Genomic DNA, 24,028 nt, shown 5'->3' with positions numbered 1-24,028 from the left:
ATGACCTCTATATGGGCCATGTAATGTCCACTGTCCTTGTGGACTTGTTACATCAGTTGGTTTACAGCCAAGCCTGCCCACTTCATTTACCTTAAATTCAGTACAAAAGGTTATTTCAGAACAGTTCAACTCCATTCTTTCATTATAAAAAATAGAAATAAATGGCACAACTACTGTAGAAATCATCCTGAGTGCTTCTTCCAAAACGTCTGTTAAGCAAACATGTGCTCTTTACTCCAGAAATGAATTGCTTACAGGCTAGAAAGTGCTGGTGTAAAAAAGAAGGTTAATGTGAACTACTGAACTATTCAACTGATCAAAAAGTAGAATTTGTAGTTGCCTGACGTGTATTTTTTGGAGTAGTTTTGGATTGGGGACAGTTCCTTAAACAACAGGAAAGGCTGGGACAATGGTGGGAAGTCGAGGCTGAAGGGGGAAGGCTGTATTGCCTCTATGTTTCCTTTTCTTCTAGTGAAGAGCTGAAAAGCGACAGAAAAGTGCGTTTTCTGTGCTTTGCAGCACTTTCAGGTGTGTATTTATTTTTGAATGGGATGGGTGGGATCTGAGGAAGAGAAAAAGAAACAGATGATGAAAACGAGTGCATGACTCGGCCTATAAAAGCCATAGTATAGGCATTTATGTGTAGCCTATGTTTACAAATACATGTGTTGTCTTGTCTGTCTCTTGATTATGTATATGTATACCCTCTCATATGTATGCCAACCCTCTGTTTCCTCTTCCCGTCTTCAGGTCTGTACGAGCTGCTGGCGGCTCTGCCCTCCCAGCTGCAGCCCCATGTCAGCCGTCCTGAGGACAACACCTTCCTCCAGGACATGTTTGGGGAGAGAAGCCTCCACTCGCTGGTCAAGGTAAAACAAGAAAACCCACCTTATGTGTTATGAGTTATATGTGTTGAGGTTTTGCTTAGTGGTTCAGTTAAGACGTTTTTCAGATTTAAATAGCCATGTCGCTGTTGCCAGGACTGTGCTGTTGATACAGATGCATACCATCAAACTGGTAATTTATATTTCCAGCACTATAACACATCATGTTATTTTACCAACGTGTAGTTATAGTCACATTAATGCAATTTAAAGAGGGATCGTTCTATAATCAGGAGTAATTGAATTCAACAAGCAGTGGCACCTCAATATCTGCAAATTTTTACACGACTTGCAAAAATCCCTTTCACATGTTCAGACTTCAGAGATGGCGTTATGGAAAGTTATGACGAAAAGGAACATTATGGTGGCTTTAAATAAGCAAATATATTTTGTCTTGCTTTTCTTCATCTCAATAATAAACATAAAAAATATAAAAATATGAAATAGTAGGAGACTGCCTGAAGCCAGACAGACACTATCTACAGTTTTTTAACACTGGATCTGGAATAAACGTCAAAGTCTCTCCACCTTTGTTGTGAAATCCTTCCTCTCGTGGGATGGGACAGAATTTAAACCCTCTCTCCCATGAGCCCCACCCCTGACCCGACATCTCCTATTCACATAAAACCACACACTTGCACCTTTGCTCAATATTGCTTTATTTCACCTCCTTCCTTCATACATTACTAAGTTTATTATCATTCCAACGGTCTACCCACCCAGATCTTCTAACTCCCCCTCTGGCAGCATGAATGGGCCTGCGGTCCGTTGGCTGCCTGTTAAACTAGATAGCTGCAGAGTTTGAGGAGAAGATGAGCACACATGATATCTTTATACGCTAGCAGACAGACGGAGGTAATGAATGTAACACATTCTGTCTCTCTGCCCTAACCTAATCTTCACTTGGGATTCTCTGCAATCGGGAGCCAGTCTCCTTCTTCTTCTTCTCCTGCTACTGGAAAGGAACAGAAGAGCTTTTGTTCTTTAAATCAGCTTGTTTGTCTCTCTCTATTCAACCAGCAAATGCATGTAACAACTGCCCTAGCTCTTTCTCCAGTTGACTGATGTAACTGAGAAATTACTCAATTTACTAAGAAAACTTTTCTAATTGTTAGAACTACATTTGAATGTATCCTTTGTATATGGTCTCCATTTTGAAAGAATGCCCAAGACTGTTTTCATGTGCTGGCATGATATATTTCCCCCCTTTGGTGGTCTCTTTTTCCCTGCAGCCAGAATCATTATGTCACAGAGACGACTGAGAGAGAAAAATTGACATAATTTTCATCCCCTCCCTTTTAAGAAATCTTTTCTGTGTAAGCATGTTTGTTCAGGATCCAGGGGTTTATTGCGCCAATGTGAGCGTGTAAAAGTGCCTGAATTATGGCATACCTCAGATGCTGAAGCAAAACCCGATGGCGGGACTTGAGGAAACCAGAAAGGTTTCATTTGATGCCTGGATTGTTATGGATGGCCAAAGAATAAGGCCTCTTGAACATGGATAATGATGGGCAGGGCGTGTGCATGTTCAGGCTCTCATTCTCGCCGGCCCCAAAGAAAACACTGCATAGTGTAAGGCAGATAGAATGATGCTAATGAAGGTGGCATTATATTTCTGTGATATTTAGCCAGGCATAAGGGTGGAGCTCCCAATTCACCTTGCCCTCTAATCACTCCTGATTATACCTAGCTAAACTTTCAAGTGGAACTTGTGGGAGGGGGAGAACGCGCTGTTGAGACAAAAGTGCCATGTCCTCACAGGCTCTCTACCTGGAGTACAAAAAGCTTTAGCTTGCTCAATTGCTAGAAGACATTAGGTCTTTAAATCGTCCATTAATGCTATCTAATGCCCCAATAATTAAGATGCAACAGAATCTGAATGAAAGACAGTTTGTGATATAAACAGTGAGATGGACCAGAGACTCAAGAGGGAGCTAAGTACAGTATCAGCAGAAATCAAGCCTTGTACTGGACTGTTGTGGTAAAGAGGGATGTAAGCATGAAGGGGAAGCAACCAAAATTAGTTTTCTTTGCATTGTGTTTTGCGGATCACCTTTAGGGATAATGTGATGAGCTGCACCATTGCTCTTTTCCACTGAGAAGAGCCAGTTGAGGTTGTTTAGGTATTTTAACTGAATGCCTCCCTGTAGGTATTCCAGGCAGGCACAAGATCCCAGGCCCATCTGACTTACGATCACCTTAGAAGCCCCCAGGTAGAGCCTGGAGAAGGTAGCTAGGAAAAGTGAGTGTCTGGGTTACTTTGCATACGCTGGAACTAGGAATGGATGGATGGAAAAAGAGGTCTATGCAATACCAACCATACCAATGGCAAAAAGGCTGGGAGCTCATGGAAACAGTTTCCCCTTTCCCCATCCATTTCCCTTCCCTTCTTTTTTATGTTCAAACTGCTTACAAAGGGAAGCCCAACAAATTGAGCTCAGTGATTGCCAAAAGCTGAAATGTCAGATGTGTGTGTGTGTGTGTGTGTGTGTGTGTGTGTGTGTGTGTGTGTGTGTGTGTGTGTGTGTGTGTGTGTGTGTGTGTGTGTGTGTGTGTGTGTGTGTGTGTGTGTGTGTGTGTGTGTGTGTGTGTGTGTGTGTGTGTGTGTGTGTGTGTGTGTGTGTGTGTGTGTGTGTGTGTGTGTGTGTGTGTGTGTGTGTGTGTGTGTGTGTGTGTGTGTGTGTGTATGCATGAAAGAAGTATTAAATGGTCAAATCAACTACCTTAATGTCATTCAGAAATTTGAATACCACTTTGTTCATGTACCAGAGAGTGCCGAGAGAGTGGCACTCTCACTACAATTCAGTATGTATTAAGACCTGGAATACAGACACCCTGTATAATACAGTTATGGTCATGTCTCGCCATCACAGCCACGGAATAATCAAATACGTCAGTATAACATCAAAGAACCACATAATTTCTTCACCACAATGAGCTTGTTCTGAACCTATTTTCTTATTCTTCCTTTTTATGCAATGGAGAGAAACCGATCTGCTTTTAGCGTCTCTTATCGTTAACATGGAGGCATAAGTGGAAACTGCCCCGCTCCAGACAGGCAGAACTATGTGTTTCCTCTGCTTTCTACTTGGTACTGAGACGTGAGCCAGCCTGTCAGCTAGTGAGCCAAATGGACAGACAGGGAGACTTTGAAACACACAGAAGTACAGAACAACCATCTCACCTTACAGCAGAGACCAGCACTCAGACGCAACATTCAGGTGAACATGGCTAACGTCAGTGGCACACCATTAATAAAGCCTTAATTGTCGCCTTCCTCTAAAGCCCCACTATCAAATCCCTACAGATCCCGGCTTTTATTCCACAAGGCTGTGAAGGGGATACTTTTGGAATGGCTAAACAGCAGAGAGAAAACACACACATCATGTTAATCTGACAGGCTCGGCAACCCAGGTCGCTCACATGGAAACACTCAAGCCTCACCTGGGTAATTGTGAAGCATCAGTTACTGGTCAGTCTGTAGAGGAAGAGAGAAGGGCCAGAGGAAGAGGTGTCGGAGATGGAACGAGAGGCAAGAAAGAAGAAGACCTACACGAAGTCTGAAACCAGACTCGGGTTCCTTCTGTCTCTTCTCACCTGCCCTCATTAGCTGGTTGAGACAGCCTCTCACATCCCTCCTAATCCTATTATGTCACATAGATGAAACAAATATTTTCTTATATCATCTTTCAACAAGGCCCAGAGCTCGAAAGTCCACCTCATTTTGCAGACTTTTCATCGGTGCTGCATCAGAGCTGACATGTAATGTGAGTGCTGGCGTATTTAGCTAGCATACCTAAAACGACGCAGACAGTTCCCCTCTTTTCAATTAAAGGGAGTTACTCAAGTGTACTTTCTATAAATTCTACCACACTCACTGTTCCGCTGCCAAGTTTCAGCTCCACAAAAAAGCCACAGGAAATATAATACAATATTCAATTTCCACCTGCCTCAGGTGGGGCTCTCCTTAAAGACCAAGTTTCTGTCAGCAGGCCTTTAGCCAGGCCCTGAGATCCCTCTTTTTGTGGTCTGTCCGATTTCCCTTAGATTCTGCTCCTGTTAGTTGCTAATAGGCTTGGCACTTGCAACATTGTTACACAGCAACATTGATGTGGGCTTGCCAGTTTGTTCTCCAGTGCAACAGGCCTTTTAATGACATGTAAAGGTGCTGCAGCTGACGCTTATACCCAAGTGGAAATTTTCAGCTATTTTTGGTAAATGAGCTCATTTTCAGACAAACTGGCCTGTATTCCTTGAGTACCAGACTTGGTATCCCATGAATAACTGGATCGTGCTCTAGGTAGCCCTCCAAGTTTTCTGACTCACCCTGTAATGTCTGTCAACTCTACTCATTGACAACAACCATAGACCTACCCTTTAGTCACTTATCTTGCCCTTTCCACACCTCAAAACATACCTTCTTTCAGGTCCCCATTACCAAGGAAGATCACAAAAAGGAAATTGTTCTAAACCTCTCACCCTGCTGCCATAGCTCTATTTCAACTCCACACCCTGTACGCAGCAATAACACCTTGCTAATCGTCTCTGGTTTAGGACTCAGCCTGTAAACCTATACCACCTCAGAGATCTACTAGTACTGTCTGTGGTCAGCACGTTCTGTGCAGTGGTCGCCTCTGAGGTCTATATTTATTATTTTGGCGGAACAGGAGCCCTCGCTGGGACTTGTGCAAATACCTGCAAGTTGCTTTGGAGAAGGTAGCTTCCATCCTTAAAAAGAGATGACCTTCAGATCAAACACATCAAACCTCATGAGCAACTGAGTTTGTCAGCTTAGTGTAGATTCTTTTGTTCTTACTTGGTATGGTAGTTATTGTAAAGGAAAGAACTCACTACAGTGCCATTTGTTGCTATAAAATATTCTTTCCGACACAAAGGTGGTTATTTACGGTTTGAAAACCTCACTTGAATCCAAAATAAATCCCCTTCCTTGCAATGTTATACTCTATGCTTGGGCTATTTTCCAAATATTTTCCTAGGAGTTTAATGGTCGACTACAGCAAGAAGTTGAAAGATCACGCTCAATGTCCACAAACAAGCGTCTCTGAATTGAGCCAGAAGAGCTAGACGAATATATGATGGAGGAAGCCAAAAGCAAGGTTGTGATAGGGACATGGGAAAGGAGGAGGGAAACTGCTGCAGTATGCCCTGTTGACTACTGAATAACTTTAATGTCATTGACTTGAACCATATCTACAGTACTGGGAGGCGTACTATTAAAACGAGGAGAGGCCTACGGATACACCAGTCCCCATTCTATCAGTCAAATGTCTGTATTGGTAATCAAGGAAAATCTCTAGAGTGATCCCACAACCATTATTCCAGGTCACTTTGGTTGACCCCGATTTTGTATTCCTGAGGAAAAGAAGGACTCAAAGTGAAACCAGAAGGTCTACATGATATGAAGCCAATCAAGGACATGGAGCATAGGAGCAATAAACAAAATATGGAAAATTAGGTTTGTGGTGCCATATAGTATTATTTATGGCTCCCACATGGCCTAAGAACTGCATAAAGACATCATGGGCTCACCTGGAGCTTTTAATGGTACTGTAGTCTTCACAAATGTATATGTTGAATGGACTGCCTCAAAAGTATTGATTCAGTAAGTCGGATGCATTTGTCTTGGCTTTATTTCCTCAGTCATTCAGAATCAAACTGCGTAACCCAATAGCTGCATCACATCAGTGATATATGCCACTGCCACTGGTGATGGCGAAAACTTGCAGGGAGAATTTAAGCAATGTACACAAGTGTGACTGTGTATTGCGTGTCCTGGCCACACAGAATTGTATCTTTCTTTGACAAAAGTTGACCGTGTATTTAGACCACTGAAACACTGCAGCCTGTATCAGAGTCGTGCTTTTGGTGTGTGTAGACTGGTCTCTCTGTGTGTGTGTGTGTGTGTGTGTTGTAGTTGTTTTCTGGTGATTTAATGAAGAGAGAAACACACAGTCTATGGCCGTGCTGATAACGCTCGGAGTGACTTTGGCTCATTTCATCTTTAACCACCGCTCAGCCTGTAAAGTTCATGATTAATGACACCACGGCATAAACAATAGACATTTTTCTATCATCATATTGCACAGTCCTACTTTATAGCTTGAAAAAAGCTCCCTGATGACAACTTGTTGGTAGTACCCTGAGATGGGAATTGCGGTTCTTTGAGGGAGCCGGATTTCTCGTTCCCTTCCTTTCTGAATGAACGGCTCATAGTCCTTTTTTAATAGTTTATTAAGGGACGGAGTTACTGTTTATCTGACAATCAATCAGGAATTGTGCACCTGCGCTTGCCTGTCATGCATGATGGATAGTGTCAATAAAAGGGTTTTCAGTGTAACAGCTATCTGAACAGCTGTCTGTGCATCCCACATCCCACTATTCCAGCTGCTGTTGTCATTCCCATCGGCACAGGAAAGGGTGGAAATGTTTAGGCAGTGAAATTTGGGCACAGCGATAGAAAGAACGAATCTCAAGGACAACTCGGTTCTCTTCGTTCTGACCAAAAAGTCGTTCAAAAGATCGTTTGTGAACGTCACATCATCATCAATGGAGACTGGTTCTATCATCTGCAGGATTGCTCATGGACCACAGCACAATGTCCAGGACCCGATGCCATGATGCCAGGGCTAAAGCCAGCACTCTGTAAACTGACTACTGTAACAGAAGAAAAAGCTAATTTCTCCTTCTGCTCCTTGAGTAAACATATCATTTCACAGCTATTCTAGTTGCAACCCTGCACGTCTGTCTGTAATCCCCCTTCCTGTCTCCCTAACTTGGTCCAGTCTACCAGGCCACAGCGCCTTGACAAGGTGTTCTGGATCAGGCCAAGAGATCGGACCCAGGTGGATTAACAGGAGTCTGATACCGGATCCGCTCCAGTGGGTAGATATAGAAACAGGAGTGGGAGAAGATTGTCAACCCTCACTGGCTCAACTAGAAGTTTTCTGGGCAGTGGACATTAACCAGAGGCCTTGAGCCTCTTTGCAAGACTCAGAAACAGAAACACTATCCAGCCCTGTGATCTCCAGACCTCTCTTTCTCCTTCCATCAGCACACCTCTCCATCTATCAAGCTTTCACTCTCTTGCACGCTCTCTCCCTATTTCTGTGCCAGACATTGCTTGCTGTAGTATATCTGGATTACTGTTTGTAAGGCTTTCTTCGTTGGCTATACCTCCCATTGTCATAGTTCTTCTCACTGTTCCACATGCTTTGATCATGAAGAGAACATAAATACAGTTTGAATGACTTAATCTTAGGACTAAAGATTTCTCCCAGGTGTCTGACCCGTAACCTTAACAGTGGCTGGATGATGAAGATGGATCTTACGGTATGTTTTTATTCCAGTCCATCCTTGTCGAAATTCTTTCATATCAATTCTTTCCTGTGTTAGTGTTTTTCTTCACATTTTTTTACTCCGTGTGTGTTGCTGTGTGTATTTTAAGCCCACCGGGTATTTCTGGAAGCAAAAACAACTTAGTCTGAGGACTCTGGGAAGACAGGACAAACACTGCTCCTTTTGTAGCATATTTTTAAAAAAACTTTTAGTGAAGGTGCACATTCATTCATCTTCATCTCAGCCTCTACTTCGGGGAGCTTTACCTCCCTGAGTTTTGAGCATTTTGATCCTACATTTTCTGCTTTATTTTACATAGAAGTAGCACTACATTTCTCAACTGAGAAGCTTCAGAATCCTGGTCTTTGATTCGGTTGTGTGTCCAGGACTCACAGTGTAGTTTGAGCTAAGCCCTCCTTGGCTGTAGCACACTGCATCTCAGTTTTTATTTTTTATTCCACCAGGCCACTTCTCCCGTTTGCCAGGAGCACTGCTGCCTCACCAAAGGGACAGAGAACGCGCTATGCAAAAAGCGCAGTAATGACTTTAAAATACATAACTGCGTCATGGACAGGCACTTGGAAAGTGTCCTGAACTGTAAATAAAAGCATTTCAATCTCGCATTTGCTCACCAAGCAGAGGAGAAATTCCACAGTAACTTAGTAAGTCGAGGTGGTGGAGCAACAACTACCTAAGCAGATGTCACTAGGACTGTGGTATGTTGGAGCGCTGAAGACACTGGCAACCTCTCTCATTTATTTCATCTGTTTTCTTCCAAAGATGATCAGGACAGATGAAGTAACCGGAGCTGCCTGCCTGGCTTTTTACAGCCTTCTTCTGAAGAACAGACAGACAGAGTCAGAGCACAGGGTGGAGTTGTTGGGACTTCATGAACAGTACAGAGTAGCTGTTCAAATATGACGTGGCTCTGTGAAATTAAACAGATGAGAATGAAAATTTCCAAGAATTGCCCTAAAGTGGCTGTCTTAAATTTGATGCCATAAAACATGAAACATTCTGACAGCAGTTTAACTCAGTGCCACTGAAACACTGGAGTATACCCAGGCTTATGTTAGCTGCATGACAAGCTTGTACTGATTTCAATCTGCGTCCCTATCCATATCATTACTCATGTGCAAGTTCCTGCGCCTCTCCAGACCATCGCAGATCCACTGTATTGTTTGCTCTTTCTGCCACCACTCATCTAACTTCCCATCTGTGGTCCTCAAGTCACTGCTTTCTGCTCACTACAGCTGAGCTGAGCTACCATCTGCCTCCCCAAGGCCTTCGACAGATTACCTCCACGACACGCCTAATGCACCATGTTTTATAGCCGAGTAATATCGGCTTTACACAGGGATTAGAACCTCTAAGCTGACCTTGAACCGTTGCTGCTCTGTTGGCTGAGACACAGTCCTAAAGGGTCGTGATTTATCACGGGAGACTGTGTGGATAAGTCAAGCTGAAATGGCTGTACCAGCTTAAGGCCAACAGTTTAGCTGGAGTTCTAACAGGCAATGAGGGGCGTACATATGCAAAGACATTTAACACATAGTTAAAGTTATGAAAATCATAAAAGTGCCGTGAATGCTGACATTAGTGTATTTGTATTGTGTTGTGAATGACATCATGGGCTCTGGTGGTTTATCGAAGACAGATGACAACTTGAACAATTGCTAATCAGGACTTCTCTAAAATTTATAGCCTAGGCCCCAAACACTGGGAAACATTTCCAGCAGGAATGTCGTTAGAAGGGACAGATGCTGTGATTGTGTCATCTAACGGTATCCACAGAGCTGCTACTGTAGAGTGCTGTCTAGTTAACAATGGTTTGAGTAGTGAGGAGAAAAAAATAATGTCTAACAATCGTAAAACAGATGTTTTAATTGCATGCAACATCTGTAGCTGCTCACATTTTGACAGCAAACAAACTGCTTTTCTTGTCGCTTTCTGTCCTACACAATGATTCTGTCGCAAATTGACACGGCTCCGTGTGAGTGTGAGTGTGAGTGCGTGTGTGTGCTTGTGTGTGTGCGCGGATTTGGCCCTAGACACCAAGTTGGCCCAGGGTCTTCTCTGTCACTCTCTCCCCAGCCAGAAGGACTTCTGTTCCATCATGCTGGAATGTTTTGTGGGACATCCAGTTGGATGCTCTAGGACTGGAGTCCAGCTATCAGTCAGACCTATGGCCTAGCTCCTCTTCCCCATGCCGTGCTGAGGAGAGACTCGGGAGTGGCTGTTGGGAAGATAGTTGTCCCTGTCTGTTCTCTGATGGGACCTGACAGCAGCCTGTAGGCTGTCAACACATTCCTGCACAGCTGCTCTTTAATCGCAAATGGGATTGCTGTAGTGTTGTGTGTGTGTGTGTGTGTGTGTGTGTGTGTGTGTGTGTCTGCGTGTGTGTAGGCTGGAGCACAAGCATGTGGCCGTGTGTATGAATTATTCCATCTCTGCTCCACATATCAGTTTTTGAGCGATGGAGTGTTTTTGTGTGTGTAAATGAGTAAATGTTAACACACGAGTCGGGCCTACTTTCCATTTTAGTGAGTCTCCAGAGATGCAGCTTTGTCTCTCAACATTGTGCAGTTGCAGTGTTGAAACTGATAAGGAAATGTTTAGCCAATTTAACCAGACTGTTGAAATGATTTGGAATCCCCACCCGGCCACTGGGGCATATCAAATGCATGGTGGAAAACTGGATTGTTTGTACAGTGGCTAAGCGAGCTGTAATACTTAGAAGCACTCTGTTGTGCTCAGTCGAGGGACTCTCGTGTGAAAGAGCTGTGTGTGTGTGTGTGTGCTTTTGGTGTGATTGCTTGTCGTCTTGATCTACTGTGAGTGTGCGCGAGTAGAACATGGTGTGGATGGAGGCTGTACATGTTTTCATACATGTGTGCTTGTAGCAGTGCACATGGGTTTTTGTATGCACACTCACACGTGTGTGTTCAGAGAGGCCTTGCTGTGGCCTCTGCAACCCAATGTTGACCTCATTCCCCTCTCTCTTTCTCTCTCTCTTACTCTCTCTCTCTCTCTTACTAATGAACACAATCTGTCCTTTCAGATCCACGAACAGCTGCGGCACTACGAAGAGAGCAAACCCGTCCCCGTCCTGGTCACCGCTGCAGCTTTTGCCCATGAAGTAAGTTCATTTTTTGAAAGGAAGGCTTGCTTCCTTTTGTTTGGTAGAACATGCTAATGGGTGACAAAGGACATGGAAAAAAAACTACATAAAGTCTTCGTGAGGATGATTCAATATGATAATATATCCTCTTTTAATGAAACTTATCTTGATCATATATTGAGATATCGACTATACACAATTACTTTCTCTAAATTGATCTATGTGATGAAACTATCTGATGTGAAATATTTTGAGGGAATATTTGAAGATTGCAGTCTTGTTTTTACATCACACTATTTGTGTGCATGCATGTAAACATAGTCAGTGTAAAGCTGATTAGCGGTTTTTCCTTTTAATTTGTCACCCGCCTACACACGTCTTTTCTGTCATGGCCTGTCTTGCTGTTTGTATTTGAAAACCAGGCAGATATGATTTGTTTTATACTCAAACCCAGAAAGACTTAGTATAAGCAGGTGGGTAGTTTTTCTTGTTCTTCAGTGCAACAGTTAGATGTTGTGCAAATCCAACTCAAAAACTTTGCATCACACGTGCTGAGTGCTTCTTTATCGCGTGTCTGTAACACACACAGTCACACACACAGTCACACACTCATAACCCTTCCCAGTAGCGTGCAGAAGCCTTGGCACTGCTTCAACCTCTTACCCCTTGAGTGAACGAAGAACTGTTGCCTTCTCAGTGTGTTTTCCTAGACTCGTTCTCTGTTACAATAACACTACACTGTCCCCTCCTCTACACCCACCACTGACCCTGGTTTCCACTCATTGCCCAAACATTTAGCTATATACCACCAAATTGAAAGTCCAGCTCTGCAAGGACAGACTGATAATTTTCCTCAGGCAGAAACCCGCTGGAAAGGCCACTTATCCAGAGAACAGCTGAAGATGGATGGGCATGCATGACAGACAACAGCGGCGGACAAACTACAGATGATTGTGGAGTTGCATGATATAAACAGAAGTCAGGGGAGAGCACATTAAATATTCGCATTCAGCAAGAGGAAGCATCCTTTATGGCGTGCAGTCCCTCTTCATTAGTTAACCTGTTAATGAGAAGTCATCACACAGACAATAATAGCACACACAACACCGGTGATGATGAGTTTCTTCCAGTGGCCCTGCAGCCCTCGTCAAGCTGTGAAAGATATTTAGTCTGATTTATTGAGTAAACGTCCAATGTCCTGACATTTGTTACAGTATTGTTCATCTGCAGTATTTATTAAAAGCCACGTGTGCACATAAGCATGCAAGTGCCCCGCTCACATCCACATGTGCACACACACACACACACACACACACACACACACACACACACACACACACACACACACACACACACACACACACACACACACACACACACACACACACACACACACACACACACACACACCCACACCTGTGTAAACCCAAGAACCAGCCTGGCAGGGTGAACGGAGTGGAGGAAAAGCCCTTTTACTGGTGTGTGGTTTTGTTTGAAATCCCCAGCTCTGTTTATTGTAATCAAAGTGCCTCCGACTATTCCAGCCCTACCAAAGAGCCCGCAGCCATACATCATCCTAATTAGTACCGAGTCAAGGGAAAGACGAGAGAAAGAGGGGCTGAAGTTTGTACAGTCGGTTGGGGTAAAATGAAAGTAGGAGAGAATCCAGAGTGTCCTGAGACTGTCACGAAAGAAAGGCCGTCTCATGGTCTAGAGCGGTTTTCCTGACCTTACAGGCCACAAGTGTCACCGGAGGAGCCAGAACGATCCATCCTGGTAGGTTCACACACGCCACTGCGGGTGACTGGAGTCCCAAACCACCCCGGACCCTAAACCAAACCAGGATGGCCTAGCTCGATTCTTTACAGCATTCTCAAATAGACCTTTTATTGCTTTTTTTCTCTCTGTGTGTTTGTCCTACCCTGCTGTTAGCCCTGGCAAAGGACACCACCAAACAGATAACACCAAAACAAGAATTCCACCAGATTCAAGCAGCCAACAGAGTAGTGAAGAGTCTCTTCTGTTTCTCTTTCCCAAGTCTTTGCTCTGCCTCCCCAGGTTCAGGCAAGAGGCTTTAGTCTGCTCAAGAGACCCCCAGCCTTCAGCCCCCAACCCCCCACCCCGCGCTTACAGATTTTATTTCTCATACTTTTTGGCAAATTACAGACTTTCAAATTTATGCTTCCTGGTAAGTGCCCCGCAAAATGTCTCCTCGGGATTATCAGGTATCTGAATAAATCCCAGAGATGGTGTATCAAAGCGTCTCACAGCACACCACAATCCCGAGTCCCCCTTCCCTGGCTGGTCAAAAAAAAAGAAAAACTCCCGACCCGGAGCATTGCAGTGTATTTTTAAAGCGGATTCATTTTCAGCCATGTCACCGCTCCGTATGAATGCTATTGAAGTGGTGGCTGAGGATTGAAGTGCAAAGGCAGAGATCTGCAGTTAGATGAAATTCATTTCGGGCTAGGGTTTCGGGTAATGGAGGCTTAATTTATTGCCTAACATAAAATGACACTTTAACCCCCGTCTGCCCCCGGCTGCACTGTCTAGCACTCACAGCAGGTGACTGCCACTGCTCAAACAAACGAGCACCGCCAACAGCGCCTGAAACACGATCGATACTGGGCCCAGGGAATTGGTGCTGTATTACATACAGTACATATTAAGACATGTCGGTCGGTGACTGCACACACACTTTTTATGGATGTGCATACACGTTTATTACTGCACATGTAGTTTCTCTCCAGGCCTCATTAAGGCTGAAATAGAAGCACTCTTCTCTTGTGGAAGGTAAAGTACCACATTAAATGAATTAAAAAGAGACAAATCAGCCTCACACATGAGCCAGCTTCATGTATGTTCCAGCCCTCCAGTCCGTCCTCCCAATCAGTCTCTATCAATCCTGCTGAAACGCCACACAGGCCACTTCATCCGTCAGCTGAATGCCAGCCCCTTGTTCCAGATCAGTGTCCATCGCTTGAACTGAGACTGTATGTCCCTGTGGCTGACTTGTATCCTTCTCCCCTCAAAGACTCCTTTTCCTCTTCTGGCCGACTTCCCAACATCTTTATTCTCACCCAAATACCTGCTGTTACTTGGGGAGACCACTGGGTGCCATCAGAGGGCACTGGTCTGCAATCTAGACCTACAACTAGTAATGTGTGACACTAGTTTCAGTTTTTATTGTACAGCTAATTATGGCTCCACATGCCTTTTGATAGGTCCAATATCTTAAAGATATGAATAAAAAAGGACCACCAGAATATAACACTGCTGGATAGGTATTACATTATCAATTTCAGTGAACAATAATAGCTACAAACTGTTTTTTGTGGTGGCCAACACTGATGTAATAACTGGTAACACGACTCTTTGCGGATAATAAAGGCTTAGCTTTTTAGTTTGATCAGTTTATTGTCCCACCAAACTTCTTCTTCCTGACTTTCTCTATCTGCTCTCCTTCTAAAGTGCAATTAGTTTCATTATCGATTAATCCGTCGATCATTTCCTCCATTAATCGATTAGTTGTTCGGTCTCTAAAATGTGAGGAAATGGCAAAAAAACGTTTCCCCAATGACGACGTCCTCAAAGGTCTTGTTTTATCCTCAAATCAAATGCTGTACATTCAGTTTAACTCTGTCAAACCAGAAAATGTTCCCATTTGAGAAGCAGGAATCAATTAAATCAATAAAAACATGAATCAATCATCACAATAGTTGGCAAATTACATTCAGGCAATTTATCAACAGAAACTCCTTTTTATCGTAGCAGTAAAAATAATGAGGATTTTATTTCTAGGTTGTTTTTATAGTGATTTTAATATCAAGGTCAATTATTCATTATATAGACTTATGATGCAATCCTGGGAACATTTTTACCTTGCTGATTGAAGCTTTTGACTCCTTTTGCAGCTTTTATTTCCCATTGTTTAACTTTATTTTCTTCTGTTTTCTCTGTCTATGCTTGAGAACGCTGGGGCTGTAAATGAGCGCGCCCGCAAGCTGTTATTGTTGGCTAAAATAAGCTGAGTAACGGCTTCTTAAACAGTTCTACTGATATGCTTTATGAATTTCAAAAATGACCCCATTAAAAATACAGTTAGAGACTTTTTTTTCATGATGCTCTTAAATTTAATTATTTGCATGAGAGAAAAACACCTCGTCATTGTTTCCTTTATAATGTCATTGTTTTCTAAGAGCGTGTCAGTATTTAGACCGTGACACATCTTTTATTGAAGCCTATGAAATATAATAATAGGAAAACATTTTTGTGCTGCGTGAGAACGAATTCATCTTAAACGCTTACTGTTGTCAACCAATGCACTATTGATCAGTTGCACGATAAATCAAGGCAAAGTGCATTTTACCCATCATATAAAATGGATCGCTGATCAGGCATTTCAAAATAAAAGGTTAGTAGTTTTAATCCGTTTTTAATAAAAGCAAATAAGGTCCGTTTGATATATAAGCAGCTATATATCAAAGCCGTGAGCCCTCAGCCGTTCGGGGTCAAGGGAGCGCTGTAAACTGACATGTTGGGATCAAACTTATCTAAACACGGCAGTGCCTGCCATGACATTTAACAAATGAAATAAACACAGTCTCAAAGGAGGCCGGCATCATTTTTTGTCCCCTCCCTCATTCTTTGTGAAGGTCTGAGGCTGGAAAGTATGACTCTAACATGGAAGCATGAAGGTAGAGAGCAGAGCATGTTGTCAAACATGTCCCATCTGTCCTCCAAGCTGAGTTATGGGACAAGGTGCTTTAATAGGACAATATGAGGGACTGGAAAGTTACAGTTCTCCATCTTTCTTTGTCTCCCTCCCTCGCTGTAGACAGCTTGGCGATGAGGTGATGGATGACGGCGGATCAGAGCAAGAGACGTTCCCTCTTTGATCGTCTCTTTGTTTTGTGTCTTTATATCTACTTCTCCCTTTCCACATTTAGTTTTTTCTCGCACTTTCACCCTTCCCCTCTGACCGTTCGCTTTCAGATTCTATTATTTTGTATCTTTGAGAAAGTGAAGTAATGCTGGGGTTGACTGAGGTTCAGCTAGAGTAACCTTGACCACTGTGACTATTCATTAGCGTGGTCTCTCTCCCTTGGGGGGGTCAAAGCTAATGGAAATAATGAAAAGACCCCCCCCCCTGCCCAGCCAAAAGCACATGTTCCTGTGTTGGGGTAAAGTGACAAAGCATCCTCCCTAACCCCAGTCTAACCCTCGGCCCCCCGCCTTTACCTCTTCCTTACCTCTGTTGCTTTATTCCCACTCCACAGGGGTCGTTAGTCAAACAAACTGTTGGTTTTCCCAACCTCTGTCATCGTCTGTCTTAAAGGAGAACGCTGCATTTTGGGGGAAACTGCCCCCCCGTTGAGCTTATCTGTTAGGTGATGACAACAGAGGCACCGCAATGATCCATGTGCTTCTTCACGCTTCTTTGGTACGCTGCCTCATGCAATGCTTCATTTTATCATACACGATTTGTACTGCAGTGTTAACCGGCATGTAGCATTTTCCTGCTGGAAGTTAAACTGAAAATTTTGTTTAAAATGGTCTGTTATTTAACTTGTGAGTTCGTTCTTTTAGGTTTATTAAAGGACATATTTCAAGAAACCGACCACATTTGTATCCACTGTCAGGTGATTTGTAGCTGTAACACGTCTGCTGATTGTTATACGTGACTAAACGGCAGTTCAGATAATGGTGAGCTTTATTTGCATAGCACTTTTGCTTTACAATAAGGGAACATAGATGTAGAATGAGCAAAACAAAACAGGGATTGATTTACATAACTAATGGAATTAATTATGCACAAAATGCCAAACATAGCATAGGAAGTAAAATGATAATAATACAATATCCGTATTTGCAGCATGCACATGAATGTTTACTTTTATTTGCTTTTATTATTTATGTTGTTAGTACTTTTTATTTGTATAGATATAAATATTATGATGACAGTCTGTACACATTTTGTCCTCCTCTATCCTTTCACCCCCAGTTTGGATCATCATCATCATCATCATCGTCATATTTAACTTAGTTCTTGTATGCATTAGACTTTATGTCAAGTTCTTATTTTATTAAGGCTGAAACTAATGATTATTTTCATTGTTGATTAATATACCAGTTATTTTCTCGCATAATCAAATGCCTATAAATAGAGCGGCCATGGCTGTGGCTCAGTGATAGAGTGGGTCGTGAGAGATCGGTGGTTCGATCCCCAGCTTCCCCGGTCCACATGTCGAAGTGTCCTTGGGCAAGACATTGAACCCTGAATTGCTCCCCGTGCTGCGCATGGGTGTGTAAATGTGGTGTGAATGGTTACATTAGATTAGATGGTCTGTAGATGTCCACTGCCATCTGTGTGAATGTCTGTGTGAATGGGTGAATGTGACAAACACTGTGAAAGCACCTTGAGTAGTCAGAAGACTAGAAAGGCGCTATATAAGTAGTCCATTTGCCATTTACCATAAAAAGTAGGGTGCTGCTTAGTCTGAGCAATAGTCCAAAACACAAAGTCATTTTCAGTTACAGATGTGTGGCAGTTTGCTTTAAAATGGCTTTAATAGATTAACAAAATAGTGCTGATTCATTTTATTAGTCCTAAAATAATGCCGCTTATAAATGCTGAAGAGACGGCAAAGTGCAAGATAAATGTTTAAATCTAAGGACACATGGGCTGCTGTGCTCTCTATATTCTTAACGTGTACAGTTCACATACAGCACATGTGGAACATCATGTACGGTAAGATCGTCTGTACATGCGTGCGCACACACCACACATACAGGAGAAGAAACATGACCGTGCATTTTCTCTTATCACTGTTCGCTCTCCCTTCACACCCCGGCCTGTGATCTCCACCGGCCCTCTTTGTGTAGCCGACATTATCTCCCGATCCCGGCTCAGTACAAGCAGGACTTTGTGTGCGACGGCTCTCTTCTCCTCTCATCTCCTCTCCTCTCCACACTCACACCACGTCCAGGAGGCTCATCCATAAATCAGAGCAAAGACGGAGGAGCGTGGCCTGGGCTTTAGAAGCGGAGTCACTCGTCTCACAGCTACCAGACATTCATCATGACTGTAGTCCAACGCAGTCCCACTGCTCAGAGATGCTCTCACAGCTGCCGTCGTTTCCAAGAGAAATGGGTCGCTCCTGAGATTTTCATTGAAAAATGATCCTACTGAATAGTAAATTCAATCAGGAGAAAAATGGCCCCATGACGAGCTGGGACCTAGGCCTCCCATTAAGATGCACCTAATTTAGCACACGATCACCTTTCATGTCAGATGGGACCCCGTTGGTTGAGGTTGCCTGAAAATACAAACACAGCCAGAACCTTTTATATAAGGTAGTGTATGACTTCACTTTTTACACATGCTTTTGAGGGGTTACCTTACTGTTACAAACTGGGTGAAGTAGTTTCCATTAGATCCATATCTCTTGATCTTTAAAAGTAATAGAATCTGTTTTTAACTCGAGCCAGTCATGGAAATAAGACTTAGAAAAACAGGACAATAATCATCAAAAATGATAATCTTTGTGAGAACCTTTACAAAAGACTGTGGGATTATTTCATTCTAATAAAATGTAATTTACTGATTGATCATATTATGAATGCATTTGTTTAAAGAAGCTGTCCTGTGTGTCCTCTGTAGTTGTCCCAGGAGCTGGAAAGGAACTCTACAAATGGAGAAATCGGAGAGCTTCTTAAACTACTGGCCAAACCCCACATGAAGGTGAGTGTGGCCCCTGCTCTTTAATAAAGTCTTTAATGTTCGGCAAATGTTAAACGTCCCATATTGTAAAAAGTGAGATTTCCATGTCTTGTTTTGTTATGAAGCCGGCCGAGGTGCTGTATCAACACAGTGAAAGTATCAAAATGCTCAATCACCAGAGAAATGCACACGGACCATATTCAGAAACTGTCTTTAAATGAGCCATCAGGACGGTTGTGATGTCACAACTATACACTGATGATCAAAATTAGAGAGCAGTAACCAAATCAGAAGAGAAGATTTCAACAATTTTTCCTTCTATAGGATTCAAAAATGAACAGGAAGTGTAGAGGCCCTTTATTTGAATTACTTAATCACATCTGGGCCCACAGGACATCACCAGTTTCTCACACTGCTCTGGTTTGAGCTTGGTCCATTCTTCTTCAGTCTCTTCCACAGTTCGGTAACTGTAGTGACTTTCTTAGAAGTTACTTTGTGTTTGAGGGGGCATTGTCTTGCATGAAAATAACGGGCTGATTGGGAGACATTTGCAGTGAAGGTATTGAATGTTGCCGAAGAAAGTTCATGTGATTTAGCTCAGCAAGAGGCCCAACTCCTGCTGCAAGAAAACATCCCCCAAACCATTACATGACATTGCTAAAGTTCAATGTATTTGCGTCTGATGGGAAACATTATGTTTGGCGTTTAAAGAAGTCAGTTAGGAGGAAGTGTCAGAGTCCAGATCTAAACCCCATAGAGAACCTCTGGAAAATCCTTGGCAGCAAAGTAATGGCTAAGAAACCCACTACAGTTACTGAACTGTGGAAGAGACTGCAAGAGGAATGGACCAAGCTGTACTACCAGTGGTATAACCAACCACAGCAGATCTTCTTTCAAATTCTGAACAATAAAAAAATAACCAATTTTTCAGAATAAATCAAGTATTAATACTTTGTTCTCTAATTTTGATCTCCAGTGTATACATATAGGCAGAAAGTGCCGCTACAGTGCTGTTACATTCACTCCCCGGCTGCAATGAAATGCGGAGGATCTGGAAACTTTTATCAAACTAAACTGGGTTTTTTAAGGAGGGGTTCTTAAAGAGACAGGCACTTAAACAGAGGACCACAGTATTATGTAAAAAAAAATATCTGCCGTTCACACACTGAATCTTTGGCTCGTATTCTCACTGATGTCATCCACAAACATTGTATATCAGTGTTTGTTCTGCGCTGGCATTAAAAGGATGCGATTATCATGAAGTACACAAAGTAATAAGGCACTTAGATCCAGGCTGTGATTTTTCTTGTCTTGCTGGCGGCGGCTGCGGCCGCTGGCCTCGTTAGCCAGACATGGACAGCTACAAAATGTATCACACATTTATAATTTCAAATGCATAACTGGCCATCCATCAGGCCGTGCAGGTGTCTCAGCCAGACAGAGCTGCCGTTGTGATGGGGGATAGAAGGAGAGCTGGACGAGCTCTTTCTTTAATGCGCTGTCGTCATGCTTATTTGGGCTCTGCCAGAAACAACAGCTCAATATGAAGTCCTCTCCCAACACGATGCACACACACACACACACACACACACACACACACCACACTCACTACTCGTACAGTGCATCCAAATATCCAATCCCTCTCACTGTCAAGGGTTGTGAAAAGACGGGGGTTCCAAAAAGGATCAGGGTTACAAGTCAGATCAACATGTGGATTTCTGAATGTCTGTGCTAGTGATGTCATGATTAATTTATTAAATGAAAACAATACAGCTCTATACATCTAGAGAAACTGTGACATACAGTAAGGCCTGAGAATGGGGTCACATATAATTGAGTTAATCACACTTAACCAGCAATCAACACGCTATCCCACATAGACACATGATGGTGGATGCACACTCAAACACACGCTATCCCGAAGACAAACGGTCACAGTCTATCACAGCCTTGCTCTCCTGCTTTGCTACGTGGGGACGTCGATCTCTTTTGTCTCTGTCAACCCCCGAAGTGAAATGCGCCGGCAAAGGATCACCGCACTAGCTATGAAGCATGCTTCTGTCAGAGATCACGCGTTTATTATTTTAATTGCGCTTACGGCAAAGGTATTTGGCGTGGCAAAGGTCGATTCATCAAAACACAGAGCTTGTTAAAGTCATCGATCAGGAAGCTCGGCAACTTGAGCAGATGAGGTGAGGAGAGGTGAAGGCAGGAATCAGGAACGTGGGCCAGGTGTACACACACACACACACACACACACACACACACACACACACACACATTCACACATAGGAAAATACAATACCCTGCGCATCTCAGGCATGGATCAAGGATATCCGTTTTTAGGTCTTTAAAGCTTAAGTTAATGTTATACATCTTAGTGACTATTATCAGTCTACATCATTAAGAATGGTTCTCTCTCCCTCTTAATTTATGTGATGCGTGTATTCTGATATTTTCACATCTGTTTAATACATTTAATAAGAATTAAGTACTGTAACTTCGACTTTGATCAATATCTTTGGACTTTCTCCTTTTAACCAAAGCTGTCGCCACTGCAAACTGTCACGGACGACTCTTTAGCCACAGAGTAGATCTTATACCTTCCCCCTACCCCTACCCCAGCTGACCATCCAGCAATTTACCACCTTGTAAAAATCTTGTTTTTGCTGACCTTTAGTGGTTTAACTCCTCACCTTTCCTTTAGTGATATAGAGGTGTACTTAACGTGTCAACAGATTTAAACTTTTTACCAGAGTGGCCAGTGAAACATGCTTTTATGAGGGTAGATTATACGTTACTATAATAAGATGTAGATGCCCCCCAATTACCAAATCAAATAATTGGGTCTCTGGTGGGACATCTTCTCCATCTTCTCCAACAAGACCTGATTCAAACCTGTAGTAATACATACAAAAACAGTTCGCAGTTGCCTGTTCTCACAGGTAGCACACAACAGGAGATTGCTCAGGTCAGACTTGTTCTCACTTACTGGAAATACTGTGTTTGGTTTAGGTTGGCGCTGGAGCCTGGGTAGAGCATGCAGGAGGACATGACACAAACTCGGCGTCTACCCTTAGCGACAAAAGTTCCCGTAAATCAGCGTTTCTCCAGTTAGACGTTTTCATTGGCGTATTTTTTTCGGGTGTTTGTTTTCTTTCAGTTTTGCACAATCGGCATAATAGAAACGTCATGTAACAAGCTCACTCTGTGAATTCTCACTTTCAGTTGGACATTACACAGACTTTTTACTCGGGAGCTTCCAAGGTTAAGTCAGCTTAATGTCCGATCCAACTGATTCTGTCTACATAATTTGAGGTTTTCATGTGCATGTATGAAAGGGGCTTGTGACTCACTGGTGCAGTTCAAACAAGGTAACCCCCGCACTGATACAGCACCTCTCTTTGCTTTGTCTACTCAGGAAGAGCTTCACCCATGTTTACTTGTTGTCACTCTTTGTCTGTTTGCTTTCTCTCTTCACTGCTGTTGCTCTGTTCTCCAACCACCTCCCCACACTGCTCAGCCGATCTGTCCTCCTGTGTAGAAGGAGGTCAGCCAAACAATTCCACACAAAACAATGGAAAATATTCGTCTACTGCTTCCTTTATTGCTGGCGGACAGCACTGCCATGAGCAAATGAGGCCAAGGAGGTGACCCATTAGTGCATTGGCATTTTATCACTGAACTACGAATACAACAAATATTTGTTTCAACAATTCACGGTTGACAGATGCTTTAGATCGTACACAAACAGAATGGGGATCTGTTCATCATCAAAGAAAGCTGGATCTTTCGCTGACTTGTGTGAGTTACCGCAAGCTGCAGTGTATCTATTTTGGATGGAAAGCATCATGCCCTGTGTTGTCAAGTTGAGCGATTGACATCTGCATGTGTTCACACACTTGCACACAGTTTCTCTACCTCTCAACTTTATGACCTCTACTCTTGCGTGTTGGTTCAGGTTTTGAGCGCCTGGGCCTTAAACGCTCCTGCTGGAACACTGGGTCAACAATAGATTAGTTCCAGCACCTTGGTCTGGAGGGAGGGCTTTGACTGTAGCAGACTGAGGCATGGCGGTCTCGATGTTTTCTGACATTGTGTCTCAAACCGTAGGCAGCATGTGGGCTTCAAGAATAAAGTATTAAAACGTTGCTGTTTCGGTCTCCATCTGTCCTCCAGGGCACTTGATACCATACCAGCTAACCCCAGTGTAAATCACAGGGCTGGGGGTGTAAAACACAAGCAGATGCCTGCTGCCTTTGAATGGCGTCTCTGTGCGATAGTAACTGTATCACTCTTAATTATGGCTGAAATGATCCATTCCTAGGGTGGGGATATAAATTAGACTCTTTAAAACTCCCCTCTCTCTTTCTCTTCCTTTCTCTTCCTCACCTCAAACTTTCTCTTTTACGATTTACACATGAAAAAACAACTTTCACCCATATTAGCCCCCCTCAGAAGGACTAATATTGACAGTGATGAAAGTGCCAATTATGATGGCCGGCTGTTTCCGCCAGCATGTATGGAGGTAGGTGTGTATATACACTTGCAGAATGTGTTTGACTCGGGGCGGTGCAGGCTGAGGTTCAAGGCTTAGGGGAGGGTGGGCCTGAGTGTCAAATCCCAGCTGGCCTACAGCAGCGTCTCCGAGGCAGAACGCACACAGCAGGGTCCTTCCCGCTTGGGCAAAGCAGTTATCCTGCACCGATCCAGCACTGTTAGCTGAAAAACGAGTGGGCTGGTGGCAGGGCCGGGGGGCTGTAATGAGAGGCCAATGCCAGGAATGTTCCCGCAGGTTTATTTAGTCAAGCTCAGTGATCTGTTTTTCTAGGATCCCTATTATGCCTAATGAACACAAACACACGAACCGAGAAAGTACGGGATGCCTGGAAAACAAGGGTGGCTTCGCTTACCTTCATCTTGGTTTCCGTCTCTCACTCTCTC

The 24,028-nt window shown here is 43.2% G+C and overlaps 1 protein-coding gene across 2 annotated transcripts in view; it reads left to right on the top strand.

Moving 5' to 3' along the window:
- mpp7a (MAGUK p55 scaffold protein 7a) overlaps window positions 1–24,028 on the top strand; it is a 140,581-nt gene that overhangs the window by 44,090 nt on the left and 72,463 nt on the right. For both annotated transcript variants that reach the window (XM_083935789.1, XM_083935790.1), the window contains exons 3-5: window positions 751–869; window positions 11,302–11,379; window positions 19,025–19,105. In XM_083935789.1, the coding sequence (XP_083791915.1) occupies window positions 751–869; window positions 11,302–11,379; window positions 19,025–19,105 (278 nt within the window). The remainder of the gene's footprint in view (window positions 1–750; window positions 870–11,301; window positions 11,380–19,024; window positions 19,106–24,028) is intronic.

Source organism: Echiichthys vipera (assembly GCF_963691815.1).
Source record: "Echiichthys vipera genome assembly, chromosome: 21".
In the NCBI taxonomy this organism is placed as follows: Eukaryota; Metazoa; Chordata; class Actinopteri; order Perciformes; family Trachinidae; genus Echiichthys; species Echiichthys vipera.
Note: the sequence above shows the minus strand (reverse complement) of the source record. Positions and strands in the feature narration are given on the sequence as shown.